General features: G+C 35.9%; 1 protein-coding gene across 1 annotated transcript; it reads left to right on the forward strand.

Annotated features, from left to right (window-relative positions):
- Window positions 1-3235: 3235 nt before the first annotated feature.
- On the forward strand, window positions 3236-18237 carry LOC129000985 (uncharacterized). Its single transcript, XM_054428103.1, has 3 exons — window positions 3236-3272; window positions 3767-5275; window positions 18146-18237. Exons 1-3 carry the CDS (start codon window positions 3236-3238, stop codon window positions 18235-18237), a joined length of 1638 nt encoding a protein of 545 aa, XP_054284078.1.
- The last annotated feature ends 4859 nt before the right edge of the window (window positions 18238-23096 follow it).

The following is a 23096-nucleotide window of genomic DNA, read 5'->3' on the forward strand; positions in this document are numbered from 1 at the left end:
ATCGTATCTGCCTAACTGTTATATGCCATCTCATAGGCCAATGCATATAGAGTACACATAGTGTAACACTGGCTCACAAAGCTGATAATCGTATCGGCCTAACTGTTATATGCCATCTCATAAGCCAATGTAGAGTACACATAGTGTAACACTTGTACACGAAGCTGATAATCGTATCTGCCTAACTGTTGTCTGCCATCTCATAAGCAAATGTATATAAAGTACACATAGTGTAACACTTGCTCACAAAGCTGATCATCCGTATCTGCCTAACTGCTATCTGCCATCTCATACGCCATTGTATACACAGTCCACTGACAATGTTTGTGTACGATGTACGTATATTTTATTTCACTAAACAATCCACCGCTGAGGAACAGATTCGTTAAAAACTGACGGACCTCTAGTTTCAAATGGAGTGGAGCTTCATCCTGTTGGTAAATGAATTCCTCCAAAACATCCATGAGTTGAGGAAAACTCCATTCTTCCAGCATTTCCATGTAGGATATCCCACTTGTTCGTTTCACAAAAAAGATTAGTCCTTAAATAGTTTTTTCGAGATACGGCACAGGACACGTTTTCTTTATACGAGTCATTTTCTTGTTCCAATGTTGCACGTGGATTTTGCAGACCCCAGATGCGTACATTGTGCCTATTGACTTTCCCTTTCCCATAGAGATAGAACGTAACTTCATCGCTGAAATGAGGCACCACTGAAACTCGTCTTCCTCTATCATCTTTTAAATTCCATTACAAAACTCAAAACGATTGTCTATGTCATTAGGAAGGAGAGCCTGTACAAGCTGTATTTGGTAGGGCTTGTAGAGCAAACTTCGTCGAAACTCACCATACAGTCGTTTGGGGTATTCCAATTTCTCCACTAGCTTTGACATTGGATTTTTTCAGACTGTGAACGATACTGTCTTCTATTCGTTGGACAATAACCTCTGACACACATGGACGACCTGTTTCTTATCATTTACTCACACTTCCAATTTTTTTGAAATTGCCTAAACCAACGAGCTATGTTTTTCCTAGTTGGTGGTTCAATACCGAATTCGATGCAAAAGACCACTGTTTTATAATAGGAGATTCAGTTTATGCTAACTCTGTCACAGAGAAAATTCTACGTTGCATGTTAGCTATCTTACTGACAACTGATGGTAAAACAAAACACTGCCCATCGTTGCGAAAACCTTTTCGGCCGTTTACGGAACTATTAAAAAGACTTTGGAATTTCCTCTTTTTAATGGTGTTAAGTCTATGTCTACCCGATTTATACTTTTTGAGATACAAAGTCATGAAGTTGGGTTCATATTTTTGAATAGCCCTGTATATTATAATCTAATTACCTTTTCTAAGATAATATTTATCGAGAACAGGTTGACATTCATCGTATACGTAGCTTTTGAGTGGATGAAAAAGTCACAAAAACATATCCGTGTTGTATATTTTTACTATGGTTATAGTTACATATTGCATGGTAAAGTCGTAACCAGTTTTAGAATCAGATGAACGAGGTTGAGTTGAACTACGTAAATTGCAGGGCGCTCATGTAAATTACCGATTTCTATCGAATACCCACACTTTTTGGTCGTGCATCAATTGGGCTAAAGAGTTCCTTAATTGCGCCAAGCCAAAACCAGTGGGTTGCAGGCAGAAGTACTAACCTATTGTACGTGTTATCCTAACCTAACCTAACTTAACCTAACCTATTTAATTATACAGTTAAAGGGGCCACAACATATCGGGTGGCTCCCTAGAGTAGTTGGCACAATTCAGGAATAACCGAATATCTGACTCAGGTCAGTTGTCAAAATTAATGCCCGCGCAACTTTTTATACAAGCCAAACTAAAAGGACAAATTATTGTAAATTGTATCATTTTTATGTTACATTAGCGTTTTGAGTATTTTAGACTATATCACATCCTGTAAGTGGTTCATCCCTCTATGTTCTTTTTTAATGAAAGATTGCAGGTAATCTGGTTAGACTTTACCATAATTTCTTTATTTAAGTCATATGTTTTCTAATTATTAAAATGTTAGTGTTTACTTTCAAAAATGTAAATAAATATTGAGTTGAGTGAGTAAATCAATGAGAAAAAAACCATGTCCACTTTTCTGAGTAAATATCTATAATTTCTTTATGGTCCTTCTACGCCACGCGATATGAGCCAGCAAAGAGTAACAACATTATTAAAACAGAGGAGTACAGTGAAATCATCCCTTACCAGAATCAATACCTACCTAGAAAATGTGAGTATTACCAGTACAGATAAGGCAAACCTGATTGTAAGACAAGAAAAGCTTGATAAACTATTTGATCAGTATCTTCAAATTCATGAAGAAATTAGCAGTATAGATGAGGAAAAAGCTAATGATGACATTTTAGGAGCTTTCGAAAATGATTATTTTGCAACTAAAGCTAAATTATAAAATTTACTAAGTGAATATCAAACTAATGTCCCTAATCTAGTTCCTGTTCCTTCGTTTAATTCTATTCAACAAAGTGTTTCAGTTGACCCTATTTCTCAAGTCAAATTACCTAATTTACATCTACCATCATTTAATGGGAATATTGAGGAATGGCCTTCATTCAGCGAGTTATTTATATCTATTGTCCATGACAACCAGTCGCTTCCAAACATCCAAAAGCTATTTTATCTAAAATCTTGTCTAAAAAGGGAGGCACACCAACTATTGCAGTCACTTCCGTCTACAGATCAAAACTATTTAGAGGCCTGGGACATTCTAAAGCTCAGGTATGACAACAAAAGGCTGATTGTAAATTCTCACCTAAAAGGATTATTCAGTCAAGTACCTTTACAAAATGAGTCTTCACAAGGACTTAGAAAATTAGTTGATGAATCTGAAACCCATATTAGGGCTCTAAAGTCGTTAGGTGAAAATGTAGGTGAATGGAATAGCATACTTGTGTACATTCTAACTAGCAAATTAGATAGTGAGACTAGAAAACAATGGGAAATGTCCTTAACTACACAGGATAGTCCTAATTTTGAGCAGCTAAAATCGTTTCTTATCCAAAGAACTAATGCTTTGGCATCCTCAAGCATATCTAAGACATCTGCATCTAACATTAGTCATTCTAATAATAGAGGTATGCAAAGTAAAGGGTCGTTTAAACAAGCAAGGGGAAAGTCTTCTTTTACTCATGTTTGTGTAATCTGTGAAAAACCTTATCATGCAATTTATCAGTGTGACGAATTTAGTAGCATGAGTGTATCTGACAGAATAGATCTTGTCAAAAAGCGTAAATTATGTTTTAATTGTTTAAAACCCAATCATTCTGCTACTGATTGCAATGGTTCTACTTGCAAACTGTGTAACCGAAACCATCACACAATGATTCATATTGAATTGAAAAAGGAAATTGGCAAAACATGTGACAAGAATAAAGTAACATCTATCTCGGCTAGTCATAATGCGTCTGAACAAGGGTTTGCATCTAAATCTGTTGATCTAAGTAATGCAGAGGACCCAATGTCATCATCACAAGTTTTGCTGTCGACTGCTATATAGTCCTAATCGAGAATAATAAAGGAGAACGTGTAAGAGTGCGTGCACTACTTGATTCAGGTGCACAATCTAACTTTATAACTAAGTCATGCGCTGATCGACTTGGCTTAAAACTTTTAAACTCTTCAATAACTATTAATGGTATAGGGCAATCGAAAACAAGAGCATCAAAACGTGTATCATTAAATCTTTTTTCAAGAGTTAGCGAATATTTTACCAACATTTCAGCAGTAGTTTTGCCAACCATCTCCACTAAACTACCTGCTGAGACTATTAACCATACCAACTGGTCTCATCACATCTCTACACTTGTCCTGGCAGACCCGGAGTTCTACAAACCAGGTGAAGTCGATATGCTATTGGGAGCAGAAGTTTACTTCGACCTTATCATTGAAGGAAAGATATCAGGTACCAAACAAACACCTACTCTTCACAATAGTGTTTTGGGCTGGATTGTTGCTGGTAGGTGTGGGCAGTACCCAAATGAGACTGAGTCAACTTGCAATTTGACTATTGAGAGCCAACTTAAGCGATTCTGGGAAATCGAGCAAGTTGTTACTGATCCTGTTCTCACTAAAGAGGAACAATATTGTGAGCAGCATTTCAAGGAAAATGTCAAACGAGATGAATCTGGACGCTTTGTTGTAAAACTACCATTCAATGAACGTCTAAATGAGTTAGGAAAATCACAGCACATAGCTTTGGGTAGTTTCAAAAAAGTTGAACAAAGATTGTCATTAAATTCCGAGAGAAAACAGCAGTATAATAGTTTCTTACAGGAGTATCTGAAACTAGGACACATGGAACTAACAGGGAAGCTAAATTTCAGTGAATCAGTAACCACCACAGGTAACGTAACAAATTGTTTCTTACCTCATCACGAAGTAATAAAGGAGTCAAGCTCTTCAACCAAACTGAGAGTGGTTTTTAATGCATCCTGTCCTACAAGCACAAGGGTATCTTTGAATGATACACTTATGATAGGTCCAAACGTCCAGCAGGACTTGTTTTCCATCCTAACACGTTTCCGACTACATGAAATAGTTATGGTTGCTGACTGTGAGAAAATGTATCGCCAGGTGTTAGTTGATGAAAATGATTGTAAGTTTCAACAAATATTGTGGAGGACAAACAGTTATGAGCCTGTCAAAATATATAAACTGAAAACAGTAACATATGGCACCTCTAGTGCTCCCTTCTTAGCTACTAGGTGTTTGAAACAGTTATCAGAAGACGAGAAGACACGATTCCCTACAGCTTGCGCTGCTGCAGGAACGGATCTCTATGTGGACGACTTACTAACCGGGTGTCATGATGAGAAGACTGCTCTACAGTTACAGGAAGAACTTGATCAACTTTTACGTTCAGGATGTTTCAAACTACGTAAGTGGTGTTCCAATAGTTCTGCTGTACTAGACATGATACCAAAAGAGGACAAAGAGGTTGGTGCTATGAACTTAGATTTAGAAGAGAGTAAACCTATTAAAACTTTAGGAGTTGCGTGGGAACCCAAATCAGACATGTTTCAAATAAACATCAATGTCACAACTCAAAATAAATCTAGTTTAAACAAACGAGAAATTCTGAGGGCTATTTCAAGTGTATTTGATCCACTGGGACTAATAAGTCCTTTAGTAATAGTTTCAAAAATCATGCTACAACAACTGTGGTTAACTGGACTAACTTGGGATGAGCCGGTGAGTGAAGACATAGCAAAACAATGGGATCAAATCAAAGGTGAGCTGTTAACTATCAATAAATTGTGCATTCCTAGACAAGTCACAACTCACAATTACTTACGTGGAAGTATTGAAATTATTGGATTTTGTGATGCATCCGAGAAAGCTTATGCTAGCTGCGTGTATGTGCGATCTATTTCAACCAATCATGAGGTAAATGTTAATTTGCTTTGTTCCAAAACAAGAGTTGCCCCAACCAAACAAATTTCCTTACCACGATTAGAACTTTGTGGTTCCTTGCTTCTGTCTCAATTATTAAGTAAGGTAGCCTTTTCTCTGAATATTGATGTAAATAAGTGTTGTGCTTGGACTGATTCCACAATTGTTTTGTGTTGGTTGTCTCAGTTGCCAAATAAATGGAAGACGTTTGTTGCTAACAGGGTGTCAGAAATACAAGACACTATTCCGCCTTCAAATTGGAATCATGTTAGTTCGTTTGAAAACCCAGCTGATTTGGCTACTAGAGGCATTTCTGGTTCTCATCTGAAGCAATCTAGTCTTTGGTGGCATGGGCCGGAATGGCTAAGGCAAGAGAAATCAAGTTGGCCTCGAAATAACATGAATGTTAACTTAGAGGAAATCCCAGAGTTACGAAAACCGTCCACTCAACTTTTGTTTTCCCAAGAAAAGTCAACTTTGCTTAAGAAATTGATGAACTTCTCAAGCTATTTTAAGATCATATGTATTATTGCTTATATCTTGAGATTTACAAATAACACAAGAAAACCTGTAGAAGAAAGAGAAAAGGAGTCTTTAAACAGCAGTGAACTTGAGAAGTCTACTAAAACAATTGTCAAACTTATCCAGGAAGAATGTTTTCAGGATGAAATAAAGCAACTGAAAAAACATGGTCATGTCAAAAACAAGAGTAAACTGAAAAATTCATTTTCATTTTTGGACGAGGAGGGTAAAATATTCCTGAGGAGGGTATATATATTGGAAAATATTCCTCCATGTAAGTGGCTCACTGCCAGAGTAGAACAAGTACATCCAGGAACTGATGGAATAGTACGTGTGGTCACTTTAAAAACGACAAGTGGAATAATCAAACGATCCATCTCAAAACTGATTGTCATTCCAACGGACTGATCTTGAGATACAGGGTATCTCAAGGGGTGGAGAATGGTTAGATTTTACCATAAATTTCTTTATTTAAGTCATATGTTTTCTAATTATTAAAATGTTAGTGTTTACTTTCAAAAATGTAAATAAATATTGAGTTGAGTGAGTAAATCAATGAGAAAAAACCATGTCCACTTTTCTGAGTAAATATCTATAATTTCTTTATAATCCATAAAAATGAGACGTCTGCTTCAGTACCCTAATGTCAATTAGTTTATGAAAGTTTGTCATTTGCTGTCTTATATTTTTCGTTTCTCCATTCAATCAAGAGTAGTACCAATCGGGAATGTAAGTTATACGTAGGTAGCGAAGGTGGAAGTTGTTTCACATTAGCCCGTTATCTTACAAGACGAATGGCACCATTCTGCACTTACACTAGTGGTTTATCACTTCATCCGACTCTTCAGGCTTACCTGCAAACTGAATGTCTCTAATGGCATGACAATTTACGATAGTTGATCAAATATTTGGTTGAAGAGGACTAGCCATCCTCACTAAGCTGTGACCATAAGACTTAAAAAACATAAACCGGAAAACAAGATTTTTTATTTGGATTTAAGTTGCATATAATATAATGAACTTTTAAGTTGAACTGAAGATAACAATATCACATGTAGAAAACACAAAATAGGACCAATTTGAATGGCATTCCTCATACCTTGCTTTCATACTTAAAACGCCAGGTCGTATTAGCCTTGCAAAATAAAAATAATTAAATCTCAAATTAGTTAAATGTATTAACTATCACTTAAAATACACGTATATTCAATACTGTATGTGATACGGAGCTCATTAGTTGTACGCTGCTTTACTTTCTACGACGGTAAATATCCTTTGAGAGGGTGACTTGGACAGTTTGGAAGCCGCAACTCAATTGCAGAACTAACTGGGAGACTTTAACGATTAGCTGAAAACAAAGAGACATTACCGTGTTTGTCCAGTTCAGCCTAACTTTTGTCCCAACCACAACATAATTCTGGTCCTTCGCTGTGTGATAAACTACAGCTGATGATCATGCATTCCATTTACCTTCCAACTTTCCACACGGTCAGCAGTATCCTACTAATTGAAAGAATTTCCATTTCGACAAATATTCCTTTTTGTTATAAAAGCCGCTTCATACCAATCTTTTAACACTGATTAAAGAGTTTCTACCAGTTTACGAATATTGGTTTTGGGTTTGCGTGCTTTTTGAACGATTCTTAGGAATCTTATATAGGTATCATAACAGTGATTATTATTTATTTTTTCAAAACTTCTATTTTAATTATAGCTAGTGGCATTTACACACCCTCGTTTGATTGACGCAAGACGTATTTATCCGACCAAACTCGCAAACAATAATCTAGCACAGATTGGTGGTGTGATTTCATATGACACCGCATTCTTATTTTCTCAGTGCCCCTAAGCACAGCAAACAGCTGCGTGCAGTGCCTGCCTTTTATTATTTTGTACATGAAGCGCTCCTTATTTTAGGTAGATCTTGATGGATAGCTCGTTATTATTATTATGGGTTTTTCATGAAGTAATGTTTGAATTCAATCTATATGATAATAAATATAACCTACATTTAAATTCTTATCATTTATATAAATTGCATAAGATGGGCTCGCCACTGTCTGCGTATTTTAACCCAAATATGAGTGAAGGATGAGTGTAAGATGAGTGGCGCGATGTTCCTTAGCCACAGCTGTTAATTAATAGGCCATAGAACCAATGGTAACAATGGGACCTACAGTTTATAGTGGAATCTTTTTCCTTCCACATATTTTCCTTGTAATTAACGCATTGGTCTAATTATCAGAATAGTACTGCGGATAGTCGTAGTATTTACTACCGGTAGTGCTGTTGTTAATCCACACCAGAGAGCATCGCATCCACTTCACAGTGCATGTCTATAAATATACACATTTCATTACCTCATAGTAGCTAGATTACAATATTAATCTATTCTTAAAATATTTAATGTTTGATATATTGAAACTACTTAAATAACAATAAACTAAATCTGCCTATCATAGCTTAAGATTATAGCTGGTAACATATATTCGGTATTTTAATAAGCACGTAGGAAATGGCAATTTATTATGGGTTGTGTGCCGGATATAGAGAACGTGGGGTTTACTGTGCATTGTATAGTTGTTGGCTATCAAGGACTGAGACGGTTACAATTTTTACAGTATTGTGTGAGTTAAGAATAAAGTGAGATGCCATCTGCAAACATTTTTATCCTTTTCACTGATCATTTTAATTTATTTGTTTTGTTTTTCTTTACCTATTTCAGATTTTATTTCTTTACATCACCTCTCATAAGCAAATTATTATTTCATAGTCATAGATTGAAAATTTTGAAGTTTCTGACTTTATAAAGGAATTAAAAAATTATATTTCTTATCATCGCTGAACCATACCAGTAATGACACTCTTTCGTTTATGCGTTTGATTCCGTAACTATGAGCAGCCAATATTTTACATTCGTCGCAAATGTTTTTTGGACGAAGTACAACCACTCTCGTAGTTTTTGTTCACCTGGGCAGCTTTAAGTAACTCTTTAGCAGAAAGTGATTTTTGGAAACAACTGGAAGTTTAAAAAATAGGTATCTATAGGTACATAAAATGTTCACCTAAAATACCTCTCATCACTGAACAGCAATAATTTCTGTCAGATTTTTCTACGTCATACATTCATGTAATGTTATGTTGTAGCATTAGTCCTTTACTTCACAATCGTGTGATAATCCAAAAGTAAAGATATTAGTTGTTTAGAGACATTTAAAAGTTATAGTACCAGCAATAAACGTATTATAGAATCTTTATAAAGAAAAGTTTTTATCTTGAATTTTCAAATGTAATTTATCTCTTCCTGCCTTGAAGTTATATCTTTTGCTTGGACACAATTCAAAATCTTGAGCAGCCTCAGGTTAAAATCTATTCAGGTTGTAAAACCTTTATTTATAACTGTTTTCATGAAAATCAATTAATAAAATAATCTCCTTACTTTGACAGCCCGAGGTCAGTCTTATCACTGTGTCTTATATGTAAACGGTGATAAGACCGAATCCTTCCCAGACATGAGTTACAGACATAAAATGTATTCAAGTTTCGCGGATCTGATGTACAATACCTTTGGTAATAGGTAAGGGAGTTACATTGTCTATATTGACACTGAAAGGGTTGTCGGTGACACTGAAAACTTGTCTGTTATAGCAGAAATTCAGATAAAGAGGTGCTCGCTACTATGGGTGCAGCGGGATGTCCTATTGGAAACAGAGTGTTAAAACAGGAATATGAAAGTGTCGTCACAGTCGCCCCGCCCACAGCCTACAACACACTGTCACTACACAGCTGGTGCAGCTAAGCCACCCTAGGGAACACTCTTTCGCTCCTCATTCTCGTCCATTATAATCCTCCGCACCTGATCACATGATCAGCAGAGTCCCTCAGGAGTGTTTGTGGTCCAGGATTACCCGCAAATCCCTCCAGATCTACATTTTTCAGGATCAAATCAGTCTTCGTCTCACAGATGGTGCCTAAGAAATGTTTAATTTATTAGTGAGAGAAAATAGATTGGCAAATGTTCTACGTGGAGTTGGCATCCAAAACAACATTTACGTTCTTGGATAAGGTTACATATTGTAATTCTTTTTAAGGACGTGCATTTTATTTGACCATTCCTTTAACGTCCATGGAATGTATATAACAACATTTTGATCGACATAAACACTTTGTTGATAGAATTTTGTTAAGAGAAATTATTAGGCTACAAATGAAAAGACTTAACAGTGAATGACAGTTTTCTTTTCTTTAGTTGTGGCAAGGCATAAATACAATCACAGTAATAGTCCCAGTACGTGGAAGATGGTATTTGTTTTACTACGACTTTCTCTTGCTCTATATATTGGAGGGTGTCCCATTGCTCTATGGATTATTGATGCAGTATAGTATGAGCCAAAGCGTTGGTTAAGTCCCTCTGCCAATGGTCATGTCCTACACTTGTCAACACTTCCGTCAGGATTTCACTTAACTTCTGGATATTTATATCAGAGGTTTGTTACTTATACATCTGTTTATATATAGCAGTTAAATAAGTTAATAAAGCAAATATAAATTCACTTAGTATTCAGGATTGCTGAAATAAAGGTATTTATTTATTTATTTATTTAAATGCTACAATACAGACTTACGTCCAATTACATTGCAGCATAGTACAAATACTCATAATACAGCACATACTTTGTGTGAACACATGTCAAAATGTCTTTTCTTCATCATGTAGGCAACAACACAACATTAAATAAATAACACTTTACATAAACAACAGTACAACAACAACAGAAAATGAGCAACTTAAATTAAATTGAAAGACAACAAATTGAATTGAGACAATAGCCATGGTACTATGAAATTATTCTTAAAATAAATTATCATTCAACAACTGATTTCTGTAAGAGGCTAGGGTCGAGTTGAATAAATCAATACCCTGGGGTAATGTATTATAAAGCCTCATTAAAACATTGGCAGGAGACTGGGCACCCAGGCAAGTCCGGGCGAATGTAGGAGCAAACAAAACACGGACTCTGGACGAGGGACGAGGCACGAGGAAAGATAACAGCGATAAGATCTCACTATCATCAACTTTTCCATTGACCAATTTGTGGAGAAATGTCAGCATTAGTACATCCCGTCGACTCTTTAAGCTCTTCATTTCGAACAGATCCAGTAATATAGGATATGATATGTCATATGTGAAATAGCCGAATCTTTTGAAAAATAGATACCGTAGGAATTTTATTTGGATTTGTTCTATCATCTCAATGAGATAAGCATGATGTGGATACCACACTATTGAACCGAATTCAAGTCTAGACCTAACCAGGGAGAAATATAGTAGCTTGAGTCCATATATGCCTTTCAGGAAATTCCCAGATCTGAATATAATCCCAAGTTACGATAAGCCATCTTACAGGATTCAGCAATATGGTCTGCATACGAAAACTTGTCATCAATTGTAATTCCAAGATCTTTGGTTTTAGAAAGAGATTGAAGGACAGCACCATTCATTGAGTAGCGAAAATTAATGATATTCTGCGTACGTCTTGTGTACCTCACGACAGCACATTTATCTGGATGAAATTTTAAGCCCTTATTACTCCAGCCTACTAAACGATCTAGGTCTTCCTGAAGAAGTATACAGTCATTAACAGTGTTTATTTCTTTGAAGACTTTTAAATCATCAGCATATAGAAGAACTTTACTATGATGAATACATTCAACAATGTCATTAATAAAAATTGTGAAAAGTAGAGGACCTAAATTAGAACCCTGCGGAACACCAGATGAAACAATGAATTCATTAGAATAATAGCCTTGGAATACGACATATTGCTTTCTATTAAATAAATAAGTGGAGAAAAATTTTAGTACATCGTAAGAAAACCCGTAATAATTCAGTTTAGACAAAAGGATCAAATGACTGACTGTATCAAACGCTTTTTCAAAATCTGTGTAAATAACGTCAATCTGACCTCCCCTATCTAAAGAAGATATGCAGAAATTAGAAAAATTAAGAAGGTTGGTATTTATGGAACGACCCGGGAAAAAACCATGCTGAAAAGGAGTGATGTAGTTTTTTATATGAAGAAATATTCTATTGTACAACAAGGATTCCAAAATTTTCGCTGGGGTTGATAAAATGGCAACAGGTCTGTGATTCTTTAGGTCGTTTTTCTTTCCTTTCTTGTGAATAGGGACAACCTTCGTGCGTTTCCAGCGATCAGGAAAATATGAATTGCTAATAGAAAGATTAAAAATCTTTAATAAAGGTGGAACTAACAATTCAGCACAGCCTTTGAAGATGTACGAAGGTATGCCATCCGGACCAGAAGAACGTTTTGTCTTGAGCTTCTTAAAAGCCGAAATCAATTCATCCTCAGATATATCATGCAAAGTGAATTCCATCTTCCAATTTATCCATCTTCCATCAATCTATTTTGCAATGGGATCGACAAAGACAGTTATCGGTTACAAAATATAATGTCGGATAGTATTAAATAAAATGTGTTAATAAATTCAGTACATAGTTTTCTATGTGAAAAACATATTTCTCAATGGATATATCATGCTTAAAATCACTTAGGTTTGAAAAGTGCAAGTAATAAAAAATAAAAAATTAACAGAATATATTTTTTTAATAGCGATGTGGTTGCCAAACGTAAGAACTCTGCATTATATTTATTGGAACAATACGGATTTTTTTCATTTATGTAATGCTTCTGATTTTTGGAACTTAACCCCTTTACAACAGAAATCGAAATCTCTATCTTGGCATCAACTTTTTGTCATAACACACATTTCCTTTGTCACTGTAAATAGATGATTTGCCGTGATAAATTGACACATGTACGAAAAATTCCTGTGCATTCTACTCTTGTCTCTTCCAATAACCTTTACTTAAAAAAATCAGTTCCTTCAAGAATACCAATCTCTGACCACCACCGAACATTACAACAGACATTGAGATTGAGCACTGAGCAGTACATTCATTTGCCACCGGTTTATTCCAAGGATTAGCGCAGTGTTTGGAATAACAATTGAATGGGAGTTATACATATTATCTAAAAGTACCCATTAAAAAGTGTGTATAAATGATAGAATACTGTATAACTAGATAGTATATTCGTAATTTTGTACTATATAAAAATTAATCATAGTGAACAAGTAACATGTTAAGTGACGGTTTTACTCTTGTCAAAATAAATAGTAAAATTTTAGCAACATTTCAAACTGATGGGCAAGATAAACGCAGAACTATGTTTTAGATTTTTTTATTGAAGATAAACCAATCTTAATCATCGAATTGTTTTTAGCTCCTCTTAAGTATTTCGAAGTCATTACAAAAAGATGTGTGTCTGTGTGTTTAAATAAATCAGTGACACGGACACAGAGCCCTTATAACACGATTAGCCGTGGTTGGACGACGGACGACGGCAGCGTGGTAATGTTTGTTTGTGTCCAGTTAATTGCCAAAGTCTACGAGTCGGTCTGATAACTAAGTTGTGGCTCTGGAACTGTTTGAAACCCTTTAACAGGACAATTTATCGCCAGCAACACACTCCTACTTTCAGATGTTTGTTTCCTTTATTGGATTAGCATTAATGTAAATTTTACTTAAAGTTTTAACTCTGTTCTCCAACCCCCAGAAACGGTCTATTGATACATACACTACAGTAATACTTCCAGTTTTTAAACCATTAGACTTATAGTAGATGAGTAATACTGTAATTACTCTTAGTTGGTAAGGAAGTTTCATAAAGAAAAATTCTAGCAGATAGATGCAATAAAATTCGGGTAAAAAAGATTAATTTATTTACAATGAAAGATAATATTGATATCCAGCACTGTAGCAACATATGATTGCGGCACTTTAGTGAATATGTTTTTGTACAAAAACGTGTTGTGTTTGTATGGTTTTGTGAATACTACAGTGTTTATAAACACAGTAAAGTTTGATTTATTTGTCATTGAATGTCTTCATCTCCAACTTTCAAACAAATTAAATTAGTTTGAGGTCAAAGTCACCTAATTACATTTACGTTCTCAGATATCAGAGTTTTGTGGAAATAAATAAAAAAAAATTATCTTAGGATTAAGGTTAAACTCATTGAAGTACTAATAAAAATATCAAGGCAAAACATAAATAAATATGATAAATAAACCCAGCTTTATAACTTCAACTAACCATTATTTGAAAAAAGTTAATATAAACAACGAGAACTAAACTCACTTTTCATTCAAACTACTTGAACTTTTTTGTTAGTCTGTGTTGTCTTTTATTCCTACAACTGAAATTTTTTTTCAAACTATTAATAACACTAGCTTACTAATTTATTTTACTAATTAATTAATTACTTATACACCCTTAAGTTATTTTAATTTCTTTCTAACTTGTGAATTAAGATATTGCAAAGCTGACTTCACGTGGTTTTGAGAATTTGCTCGTGCCTGTTTATTTTCTCGCCGTTTTAGGCATTACAGTTACGACGGACTAGTAAGAACTTAGCTGCCCCCAAAGTCCTCAATGGAGTATTAGACCCTTTCTGTATCTCTCAAAGCCTTGCAAGAAAGTTCGGTTTATATTTTTTAATCGGGTTACACTTGATCAAACCTTATCATAATTCAGATTGGGTGCATAATTAGTTTAAAAATGTATCGTAGCGAATGGTTATACAGTAGAACCTTGATAACAAGACTCTCATGGGCGTTGTAAAATAAGACTTTTGTTATCATGGTTTACTTCTTATCTAGGTTTGTAATATCATGTGATTAGAGGTAAAATAATTTTAAGAGGATTTGAAAATGACACTTGTTATCAAGGGCGACTTGTTATCGAGGGTCTTCTTATCAAGGTTCCATTGTAAAACGAAACCCCCTAGTGATTACCAAAGTGTAATCACTAAGAATCACCGCAGTGATCAGAGAGTGGTCAATGGTGATAGTACAGTCTCCTAGCAACCGTTGCGGCCGGCGCCGGCAGACAATAGACAATTGATTCTTATCTTTTCAATTGCCGATGATTGCAGTCTAGCGGTTATTGAAACTGTAGGGCGATTTATAATATCTTCCTCTGCACATTATTAGTGTATAGAACCTCAGAGTAATAAAACAAAAAGAACCCATCTGTGTCATTCCTACCCTCTAGACCTGATTAACCCCCATGGTAGAGTCGATGTGGAAAATCATTTTCATTCTACTTGTAATCAAATTATATTCCAATCATATTATAGAACTGTACCCAACCAATGTTAATTTCTAGTTTGTATAACACACGATTCCGACCTACGAAAATAGCTGGTGTTTGTAATTGTTTAAAACTGTGCTGAAACAAAACGTTATTCCAAATGCCCAAAGCCACTTTATTTTTTACAACATCAAACACAACAGCGCAGTTTAAATGTGGTAAAACTCGTCCAGTGGGAGACGTAAATATTCAGCTCGCATTGTTTGAGGTTGGTTTTTATATTGGAGTTTTATTTCGCGAAATTGCAAAACGTGATTAATACATTGGCCACAGTAAATAAACTGTTATCTAAATGCATACACCACCTTTAATGTCGTTATGTTTTGGTTGCCGTCAGTTTATATGCATGTCCGCACATTCAATAGCAATTGACTTACAGGATAGTAATGCGTCTCATCATGGAGGGATTATAAAAATCCGTATGTGTGATTTAGGTGAGTGATTTTTGTATTCTTATGGAAATGTTATGGAATAATGTTCCACTCCTATATAATATTTGTACAGGTTACTTCTATAAACATCAAAGGGTGTTTGTGAAGATTTTGTTTATTGTTACCAATTCGCCGATTTTATAATATCGGGAACTTTACAAGAACATGAACTATTGAGTGTGGTTTGCATAATGTATAGCATGAAAGATATTTTAGAGAGTAGAATAACTCCACTATACAAGTAACAGGTTCTGTGCTCCATGTATTTGAAAACACTTGAAGTTACGTACTCTATTGCTTATAAAGATTGGCGAGAAGATAAAAGCTGGAGAAGAAATGTTATTACTCGAGGATATTCCGTCCCACAATAGTCTGTCAGGAAGATGTTGAGAAAATCCCTTCAAGATGGCGCCATGTTCACTCCATCCACAAATCCCACAATAATTGAATCGCCCCAGTCTATACCACCAGGACCACACACTGTATATCCGGCCATGTGTCATTCTAGAGCCGGAGCGGAAAATGCGCTATCGACACTTTCATTATTTACTGATCTCAACCCACTTTTCGCTACCAACCGTTTTGTCGGGCAAGTGAAAAAATGAAAATAATTATTTTAAGTGTACATCTGTCGTTGGAATTTGTTCTAATTGTCTTTAAATAATACTCTGTGTTTTCGTAAACATTGCTATAAGAATGTAATACATAATATAGCATAGGGTCTCTTGTACCAATTCGTTTACTTTTTGGTAGGATTTTTGTAAGTTTTATCAGTAATTATGTCATTCTGTTCCTTCAGTATTTTGATTCAGAAATTTTATGACAAAATATATCTACGAAAACCCCAAAAAATTTTACATATCTATTCATATTTTCAATTTATAGAAAAATAATGATCAACCAATTTCAACTATTCATGTAACAAAATTGAATAAAGTAAGTAAAATTAACAAACGTCCCCCTTAAAATTAAACTTACGAAAAACTGTGCAAAATAGCCTATACTTTTTAAAACCTTGACTTCAAACTAAACAGTATTAGATGTTTATTTTTATTTACCTAAGTATCATGATTTGCCCTTATCCTTCCATCATTAAACCAAACTAACTACTTAAGCTTCCGAATCAAAATTTAGGAAAATCTTGTGGATTGAGTAGTACCCTTTAAGCTCGCTTAGAAACTGACAAACAGTTGACTTATAGTGACAAATTAATTTTTTATTGGGTACACTTGCTTACTAACCTATCCAGCAGTAGATGGATGGAGGTGAAAGATCAGTTTGGTACTCTATTATTTGTTGGTTCATAAAGTATTGCCACGTTTTCAGTAGTACAAAAATCCTAATGTTGGCTTTCCAGTAGATTGTAGATTCAATCTTTATTCAACTTTGTAGTAGTTTTATATTGCAGCCATTGAGTGTTGGAATGCTTAAACTAAGGCTTGGAGTTGCAGTTTGATAACATTAGGTTTTACGGTAACCATCTGCATCAACGTTTCAGTGAAATGTTTCTAAGACTCAAATGAAGAATGGATTAAGAGATTTTAAAGTTCTTTATAACACCTCTAACAAATATTTATATTTGGTTTAGAAGTTGTACACAGACTTTTTAACTCCCTAAAATGATTAAACTTGGTTTAGTTAGGTAATTAAATTTATCCATCACGTTTAAGATCAAAGTCTTAACACCCTACGACTATTCTTTTTGCCAAAGAATATATAACATTCGTTTTTCTCCGTCAGGGCGTTATTCTCTTGATAATGGTATTCAGTCCACACCTAGTTCCAGTATAGTGGTGGAGTTACTGTTCTCATCATGTTGCTCTGATTACAAAATGATTTTTATTTCTAAAAGTATTTTTAATAATGATCAAATACATCAAAAAATGTGCCTATCAAAAAACATCATAAGCACAGAGCTATGCTATGCAAGAATTTTACTCCGAATTCCACCTTTATTACTTCTTCCAAAAATATGGTTGAAAATGACTCTATTTCGTGTAAAGTTAGCAATGGACTTCTACCAGCCCCTTATTCATTTGTATTATGAAATGATAAATGGGATATCTGGTAAAATTATTTTTTTAGCATGCCATGCTAAGGTTTTTAAAACGTTTTGGGCTCTACGGGAATCTTATGTTTCCCATGATCCATGCAAAAGGCAAATTCTGTTGCATTTATGCATCTGAGATATTACTTTATCAAGATATTGAGTGTATCAACTATCAATTTTCAATTATTATTTAAATTTAGTTGGAGACGCCACCTACGTGAGTATTTAACCCATATATTAGTGAAGGATGTAATGGATGTATAAAATGGGTGTGTTGTGAAATAATGGCTGTAGAATGGAGTGAGATCAGTGAGATGATCTTTGTAACTGATTAAAATCCGCTGTTTCAGTAGCCAGGATCATTTATTTAACGCTCAATGAACAGAGGGACAGCTGGGTCCAGTTTTGAGCCATCAAGAAGCTACTGGCTTTTCTAATTATGGAATCGGTGACCATTTGATTGTTTAGGCGAGGACTATAGCCACTCGGCTATCAGGCCGAGTATCAGGGGAAGTGGTCAGAGAGAGTGTTTCCTAGCAAAAGTCACGGACGTGGTGTGAGGTAGAAAGAAAGGGGTGTTGGAATGTTAGAACGATAGTGGTAGTGTCCGTGGTAGGTGATGGTAGTTGTCCAAGATGTTGAGGGTATGAGTAAGACAGGGGGAGTGGTTTAGAGAGAGTGTCTCCTAGCACATGGTGTGATCTAGAAAGAATGGGTGTTGGAATGTTAGAACGATAGTGGTAGTGTCCGTGGTAGGTGATGGTAGTTGTCCAAGATGTTGAGGGTAGGAGTGAGACAGTGGGAGTGGTCAGAGAGAGTGTCTCCTAGCACATGGTGTGATCTAGAAAGAATGGGTGTTGGAATGTTAGAACGATAGTGGTAGTGTCCGTGGTAGGTGATGGTAGTTGTCCAAGATGTTGAGGGTATGAGTAAGACAGGGGGAGTGGTTTAGAGAGAGTGTCTCCTAGCACATGGTGTGATCTAGAAAGAATGGGTGTTGGAATGTTAGAACGATAGTGGTAGTGTCCGTGGTAGGTGATGGTAGTTGTCCAAGATGTTGAGGGTAGGAGTACAGGGGGAGTGGTTTAGAGAGAGTGTCTCCTAGCACATGGTGTGATCTAGAAAGAATGGGTGTTGGAATGTTAGAACGATAGTGGTAGTGTCCGTGGTAGGTGATGGTAGTTGTCCAAGATGTTGAGGGTATGAGTAAGACAGGGGGAGTGGTTTAGAGAGAGTGTCTCCTAGCACATGGTGTGATCTAGAAAGAATGGGTGTTGGAATGTTAGAACGATAGTGGTAGTGTCCGTGGTAGGTGATGGTAGTTGTCCAAGATGTTGAGGGTAGGAGTACAGGGGGAGTGGTTTAGAGAGAGTGTCTCCTAGCACATGGTGTGATCTAGAAAGAATGGGTGTTGGAATGTTAGAACGATAGTGGTAGTGTCCGTGGTAGGTGATGGTTGTTGTCCAAGATGTTGAGGGTATGAGTAAGACAGGGGGAGTGGTTTAGAGAGAGTGTCTCCTAGCACATGGTGTGATCTAGAAAGAATGGGTGTTTGAATGTTAGAACGATAGTGGTAGTGTCCGTGGTAGGTGATGGTAGTTGTCCAAGATGTTGAGGGTAGGAGTACAGGGGGAGTGGTTTAGAGAGAGTGTCTCCTAGCACATGGTGTGATCTAGAAAGAATGGGTGTTGGAATGTTAGAACGATAGTGGTAGTGTCCGTGGTAGGTGATGGTTGTTGTCCAAGATGTTGAGGGTAGGAGTAAGACAGGGGGAGTGGTTTAGAGAGAGTGTCTCCTAGCACATGGTGTGATCTAGAAAGAATGGGTGTTGGAATGTTAGAACGATAGTGGTAGTGTCCGTGGTAGGTGATGGTTGTTGTCCAAGATGTTGAGGGTAGGAGTAAGACAGGGGGAGTGGTCAGAGAGAGTGTCTCCTAGCACATGGTGTGAGATAGAAAGAATGGGTGTTGGAGTGTTAGATACGATAGTGGTAGTGTCCGTGGTAGGTGATGGTAGTTGTCCAAGATGTTGAGGGTATGAGTAAGACAGGGGGAGTGGTCAGAGAGAGTGTCTCCTAGCACATGGTGTGAGATAGAAAGAGTGGGTGCTGGAGTTTCAGATACGATAGTGGTAGTGTCCGTGGTAGGTGATGGTAGTTGTCCAAGATGTTGAGGGTATGAGTAAGACAGGGGGAGTGGTCAGAGAGAGTGTCTCCTAGCAACCGCTGCGGACGGCGCCAACAGACAATTGATTCTTATCTTTTCAATTACCGATGGCAGGGAGTCGAGCGGCCACCAAAACTGTTGAATGATTCCACCCAACCATCGATAAATCCTTCCTCCGATCTGTTTATTGAATGCAGTCTCAAGCACCTTTCCCCTACCTCCCGCCCAGCACCAGAACCGTCATTCGATTTATTGTGTAATAGTAGAAGTATTACACGCCCTCGACATCCCGAAATCATTCGTTTCCTTTTGTAGATATCGGGACCCATATTACGCTGGAGTTCTGTCATAAAAATAAACGGCGCCGATTTATTTACCGGAGATATTCTTGTAAGTCGAGCTCCACCGTTTGTTTCCAAGATTCTTTAATGAAATCTATCTCGAAACGGTCCTATAAAATTTTACTCTAATATCATCCACAGGTTTCTCAATGTTTGGTGTAAACGGTTTAATCTCATTGACATATACTGAGTAAACTAAAGTTAAATACTCCTAAAAACACACTGTAATATGAGGTATGATTTTGATACTTCTTCGTATATTTCCAAATAATCAAGTGTCAATTGCTAACCTGATTATATTCTATGTAAGTTTCGTCTCATGACTGTATAATGTGTATATTAAATAGCTCTGTACAAATAAAGCTGTTGTTTCATTAGTTTCACTGTTCACAATGATAGGTTTTTGGTAGTTTTCAACATTTTAACAAACACTTCTGTAGTTGTCATTGGGATGACATTACACGTTCTACATACATATGTATGTATATACCCTGATGATTATTTAAGCATTATTCATAGACATGGACATATCCAACAATTTATTTTTGTGTCAGAAATAAAAGAAATAAAACCATAGAGAAGCAATTTTGTTTTAACTAACAATAATACCTAAAACTCATAGTTTATAGTTTGAATTCAATTCAAAATGGAGTCTTTTGTCATATTTAGATCAAATGTTGTACTGGATTGTAGAACATTCTCGACGTCTTCGAAGGTTGTTGAATTACGACGCTATAAATAATACAAACATAAAACGTAAGAGAATCGCATACTTGAGCACGTTAAGTACGCATCCACAGCACGCGGTAGGCCATCCCGGGCCAACATGTTCCGAGATCATTCGTATTAATAACGATAGGGGACGTTCTTTATTGAAAAATAACATTAGACTCGACCGAACGCTCCCCTTTTATGGTCTCCCATTGTATTAGTGCTCTGTAATGTTTCTCCAATAAATTACGAGCTAACAGCGTCCTCCCTTGTCAATCAGTATCATGAGCTTGCGTTAATTGGATTGACTTTGCTCTTCTTACACCCTCGCCAATTCATTAATGCTTTTATATCCATAAAAGTGTAACTGATTTAACATTGTTTGTATCTAATTCTAACTGAGAATCTCCAGGGTAATTTTTAACTTAATATCTTATTTAACGTACAAATTGCTTAGGAAGAATTATATTAAGTCTTCATATTAGCTGTGTATTAGCTTAAAATACTCAAACACCGACTCTCCATTTGATTGCGTATCTTTTGGCTAATATATATTAAAACAATGTTTATATTGTACAACTAGCAGAGTACTCGTTCTTCGTACGGGGTTGGCGTATAAGTATAAAATGCTTATTGCATTTATACTCGTGCTTTAGCACGGACTGTATTATTTGACTTACTGGGACTCTTGATCTACAGACACTGCAAACATTGTAGTTTTTGACCTAGCGGCACAGGTATAAATTATTTGACCTTCCGGCACTGTTGACTTCCAGCAACATTCCCCTCGTGGTTTGCGTTTGCAATGAAAGAGGACACGGTTTAAGAAAATTTGGTTCTTTTAATTTGCGGTATTCTATAGTATATCAATTCTACCTTAGCCATAATGTTCTACCCCTGCCCCTAAACAATAAAAAAGTGAAATTCTCAATTTTCACAGCTTTTTGTTGCTTGTAGATAAAGGGTTTTTTATTGGTTCAAATTAGGTGTTGTCATAAATGAACAAATAATAGTGCTGCATCCTGTTGGTAAATCGTATAACTTTTTAATACTATTTAAAATCATAAAACCAACTTCAATAGTTGAAACAGCCGACAAAATTATTTTATTCCTTTTAAATATGAATACTCATAGGGTAACGTGGGGAAACTCCAGAGCCAATGGAAAAAGATTTTTGAGATAAGAATGCTTCTATATGTTAATCGGGAATGTAAGCTAACATCACACTAAATTTAAGCCCAATCCGACCAGTATTTTTCGCGTTTACTTGTCACAAACTTCCATGCATCCATCCATCCATCCATCCATCCATATACATCCATCTAAACTTTCTCACTCATAATATTAGTAGGATAACTAAGCCTCAACATTAATGATTTCTTCATGTATTCTTCAAACATCTAAACCTGATCTGGAGTGGGCGGAGTGAATTAAACATGCATTGTAGGTAACTCAGATTTGTTGATTTACAATACCTGCGCACATTTAGTAGCAATCTGAACAATTTGGCTGATGAACAAAATATCATGTCGGTTATTACACAATTCTCATTCACTTCCATTACATTCAAATGTTTGTTTTGTCCAGTCAATAACCAGCCAGTAAGAACCAGTGCTATGTAGCATCATTAGTTAGAATGTGTTTGTTGTTCCGCACATACCTGATGGGATGTTATCATTGACTCTGGATAAGTACTGCAATCACGCTGCTCTATATACAACATGATTGTTTCAGGTTTTAAGTTCCGAGATTATGATATCGGTGAATTGGTAACAATAACCAAATCATGGCAAACACACCTTTGATGTTCGTGGGCGTAACCTGTTCAAATACTTTATTGGAGTGGAACATTATCCTATACATTTTCTGAAAGATTTTTCGTAAGAAAACAAAACCACTCACATAAATCACACAGATAAATCACACAGCTACGGATTTTTTATTATCATGCAACATTTAAGTGCATTAAGTTGTACCATTGACTATTGGATACAGAAGAAGACATCCCATCTATATGGATCAGCTGTCGCCAATTTTTTACTAAAAAGAATGTAGTTGTGTGAGCCAGTCACAGATTGCGCTAGTGTCTAAAACTCTATTTTGTACCTTATTTTTCGTTACTGGCATAGTTGCTGGGTCACAACAGTTGCTATAGCTCATAATAAGTCATTCCATCAGTTTGACTTGGTAAAAACCATCATG

The sequence above is a fragment of the Macrosteles quadrilineatus genome, unplaced genomic scaffold (genome assembly GCF_028750875.1).
Source record: "Macrosteles quadrilineatus isolate MER2022 unplaced genomic scaffold, UCM_ALF_1.0 Scaffold_1__1_contigs__length_201487025, whole genome shotgun sequence".
In the NCBI taxonomy this organism is placed as follows: Eukaryota; Metazoa; Arthropoda; class Insecta; order Hemiptera; family Cicadellidae; genus Macrosteles; species Macrosteles quadrilineatus.